General features: G+C 38.5%; 1 protein-coding gene across 1 annotated transcript; it reads right to left on the bottom strand.

The window, feature by feature from the left end:
* Positions 1 to 416: 416 nt before the first annotated feature.
* LOC110878274 (ethylene-response factor C3) lies at positions 417 to 1,423 on the bottom strand. Its single transcript, XM_022126552.2, has one exon. It carries the CDS (start codon positions 1,364 to 1,366, stop codon positions 680 to 682), a length of 687 nt encoding a protein of 228 aa, XP_021982244.1. The 5' UTR covers positions 1,367 to 1,423; the 3' UTR covers positions 417 to 679.
* Positions 1,424 to 4,375: the final 2,952 nt, after the last annotated feature.

Below are 4,375 nucleotides of genomic sequence, written 5' to 3'. Positions count from 1 at the left end.
TAAAATAAATTAAGCTAGTTTATACATCATGGAACACGAGTTTTTTCACAACTAGATATGCCACGTTATATCGTCACCACCATATTATATGCTAGAAATAAACATGTAAACACAATCTAACAATACTTCCATCATCTTAAGTTCTTTACTCTTTGAATCAAACATGTGTCCATTAAACGGGCACAAGAATTTGATCATAAAACTAACAAAGAGAACTAAACTTGGAATTTACAAAGAAATATAATGATAATGAAGTATGTCTAGATCATGCTTAAAGGTTCATAAAACATAACCAATATACAACATTTTAAGGTTTCGTGTACGGGGATTAAGTTTTGTAGATGAAACTTCTATCGTAGTATTTAACCGTAAGAGTATATAGCTAAAAATGGGGATGACAAAACATACTCCACCAGTGACGGATCTAACCCAAAAATGGGGATGACAAAAAACTTCTATCGTACAGTATTCATGACGGATTAAGCTTTGAGATCCGGGGTATCATTTGTATAAAACGAAATAAAATTACACTGCGTAGACAGAGTTGAGGGATATTTTTACTCTACGAAAACAGAGTTAAGAAGTAACTCGTGCTACTCCTGCTTGTACAGTACCTCCGCCCCTGTACCCCACTATCTAAATTTTCATCATACCCTTGAAAATATCAAATCAGCACAGATTACCAAGAAATCATAGTACTACTGCTACTACTTTCTGAAGAAGTCAACAATTGTTCAAGATAATCGGCCCCCAAGTCCTCAAAAACCACCAAATTCTTTTCTTCTGCAGAACAAACAACTTTTTTATTTTTTCGGCCAACCGGTCTTTTCCTCATGGAGTGGCGTTTCTTCATCGCCACAACGGGCGAACACCCTTCTTCAAACCCGTATTTCATCTCGCGCAATGACTCCTTCACTCTATCCGCAGGAAAGTTCAAAACAGCCGCGGTCCCTCTCATTGAAAACGCGGCTTGATCATAAGCCATGGCAGCCGCCTCAGCGCTATCAAACGTTCCTAGCCACACCCGAATTCCATGTCGAGTAGAATCTCTTATCTCGGCTGCGAATTTCCCCCACGGACGCCTTCTTACTCCCCTATAGGCCTTCTCCTTCTCGGGTTTCTCCAATTTGGAACCCGAGGTTACTTCTTCTTCTTTGACGGTTGAGGAATCGGATTCTGATGATTGATCAGCTATTGTTGGGCCGTGGTTCGCTGCCAACATATCGAAAAGAAGCATGTCTTCGGAATCGTTGAGATTGAATGGGAGTGAATTATGTTGAAACAGGATTTCATCCCACGAGTAGGATGATTCTGGTGAGTGATCAAAATTGGGATGGTTTTGTTGAGTGGAAGAAGTGTTTGCCATTTGTTTGAATTGTGGAGTGAAGGATCAAAGAAAAGAGAGTATTGGTGCCTTTATATATTGTAGGAAGATCTTGATGTTCTAGACACATTTCTAACTAGAAATGGAGTGATTGGTGGGTTGTTTAATAATATGTGTTTTGTTTATTGTATGGATTTTTTTATTTCAAGTTGTGATATACTTCACTTTTTACCTTTAAGGCAAAAGCTTGATTATTGTATGAAACTAGTTTTTGTCTCGTTCGTGTTGTGAGACACTAAGCTGAATATATCTCTCTCATAAGGGTGTCCGGGGCACAATCGGTGACCCCATGCGGGGACCGATTTCACCGAGCGGTGAGGTGCCGCTGGTGCAGCGGGGAGCCAAAGCGGTGAGGAGGCACCGAAGAGAGGGGAGGAGAGAGAAGGTGGGCCTCATTCAATCAACCAATGAAAAATTTTCTTTTTTTTTTTTAATAAAAAACCAAGTCACCTAAGAGGGGAGTGCCGCCATCAATTTAGGGTGTGAGGGGAGTTTAAGAGGGGAGTTGACGTGGCACACGAGGATTGGTTATGCGTAAGAGAGGGGGACTCCCCTCTTAGGGGAGTGCCCCTTACACCCTAACATGTACGTCTGCATTTCGGTTACTTATACATACTACTTACTCATAATACGATCTCAAAAAACTTAAATCGAGTCAACCAATTAAAACAAACACAACCATACTTTTGCTAAATAAAAACTAAAACGATGAAAAGACTATAATTTTAAACTGCGGGAAAAATTGTAATTATTCAGGACAAATGAGCGTGTGATAGGTAGCCGTCTAGCACGAATAAAAATTACACCGAGTCAACTAATTAAAACAAAACACTACCATAGTTTTGTAAAAAAGTTATAAAACAAAACAAAACACTACCATAGTTTTGTCAAAAAAAAAAAAAAAAAAAAAAAAACTAAAAAAACTAAAACGATGGCATGGACACTCGGAGTAAAAATCGTAATTTACAGGAAAAAAAAAACAAAAACGATAGCAAAACTGTAAATTCGAACCGAGGGCAAAATCGTAATTTGGCTAAGAGGGAAAAACAAAACAATAGCAAAACTATAAATTTAAACGAGGTAAAATCGTAATTTGACTTAGACCAATGGGTAAGTGATAGACGACTGCCAAACACTATTCCCCTCTATGGTATTTGTATTGTGTAGAAATAGAAATAGAAATTCATGTGACGAGTAAAAAGTCTTAGTGTTACATAAAATTTAATACTCGTTTTTTTTCTAGTAAATGGCCCACATCTTCCTTCAGGTTTAGGCTGATTTAGCTATCCCATTTAACCTTTTCTTTTTCTTGCAACTAGATAACTCAGCTTCGCAATTTATATGGTAGAATTGCCCTTCTAGCTAACAGGTTTACATATAAAATGACTGAATTGACCTTCGACCTTCTCGTTAACAGAAAAATGATTGAAGTTAACCCAATGGACTAAAATGGCAACGGTGAAATCTTTTTGGACCCACAGGCGAAAATTGAAACATTTCGACTAAACTGGCAAAATGACCCAAACCACCGGGACTAAAATGGCATTTAACTCTTTTCTTTTTTGTTATTTCTTTTATAAATATATATCATTTTAATCGGTGATGGATTGTAAAAACTTGTAAAACCATTACATGCTAAAAATGAAAAACTGTAAATGAAAGTTTATGACTACGTAGCAGTGAAGTAACATACACTTTATGATATTGGAATGAACGCTTGTGTAATGCTAAGGCTACTCGGTGTGGGGGGACGTCTGGACCGTCCCCGCCCCTCAACACCATTTCCAGGGGTGCGGGGTCAATATACTCGGGGCGATCATGGTCATCCAACTATAATACTAGAGGTTGTTGCGTCACAGAATCTCTGGATTTGGCATGCTTTTTTTGGTTAGCCTGGTTCACTTAACGACCTTAACATCATCTACTAATCAGAGATCTTTAATGATGTAATAGCAGGCGCTGGTCCAGACACCAGTTTTACGGTTTGGGGGGGGGGGGTGGAATACAAGCGCGGTTACTACCTTGCCGATGGAATATACCCAACGTACTCTACAATCGTTAAATCCATTCCGCACTCGACGGACGATAAAATAAAGAAATTTGCCAAGTTTCAAGAGGGGACGAGAAAAGACATTGAACAGTGTTTTGGGGTTCTGCAAAAAAATGGCATATCATTGAACATCCAGCACGTTCTTCTACACCACAGAGGTTGCGATACGTTATGTATGTTTGTATCTTGCTGCATAACATAATCATCGAAGACAGAGGTAGAATGATTTGTGAGTACGACGAAAACGCGCCTAACGAGAATTTTGTTCCAGCTAGTGTAGAACTACAAGATTTAAACAGATTTTCCCTACGTAACGAGTACACATCAAAACCTTCAAGCGGATTTGGTGGAATACATTTGGAACAATGCACAAAATAAACCCAATGACGACATGCCGGATGAAGACTAGTAGTTTTTTTAATTTTTTTTAAGTTTAGGTTGTTTTTTTAATGTAATGTAGGAATTAATATTTATTTTAGAGTTTAAATTAGTTTTAGTTTTATATATATATATTGCATATTGAGTTTGACAAAATAAAAAAAAAAAATAAATAAGTTGAGGAGGCTCATCCTTCATTTCTCTTGGTTCATCCTTAAGGGGGTGGGGGTGGTCACTAGTGATAGAATTCCATCACTCACAAGCACCCAATCAAGTTTCGCCATGTCATCAACCATTTTTCCATCACTCACAAACTTTTTTAGTGGCATTGTCTATCACTCACAACACCAAAAAATAAACCCCCATGTTCCCTCACAATTTCCATTTTCCACGGCGTGATAAAATCCACGCGTGGAATATTGCACGCGTTATAAACTTGACTTGTTCGTATTTCCACGCGTGATAGACGGTTTATCACGTACCGCCCCCACTTGCCTTAGAGGGACATCCTCCTTGGATGTTGACGTAACGCTAACGTAAAGAGGCATCCTTCAAGGACTTAT

The sequence above is a fragment of the Helianthus annuus genome, chromosome 1, assembly GCF_002127325.2.
Source record: "Helianthus annuus cultivar XRQ/B chromosome 1, HanXRQr2.0-SUNRISE, whole genome shotgun sequence".
Lineage (NCBI taxonomy): Eukaryota > Viridiplantae > Streptophyta > Magnoliopsida > Asterales > Asteraceae > Helianthus > Helianthus annuus.
This window is presented reverse-complemented; position numbering and strand designations above follow the sequence as displayed.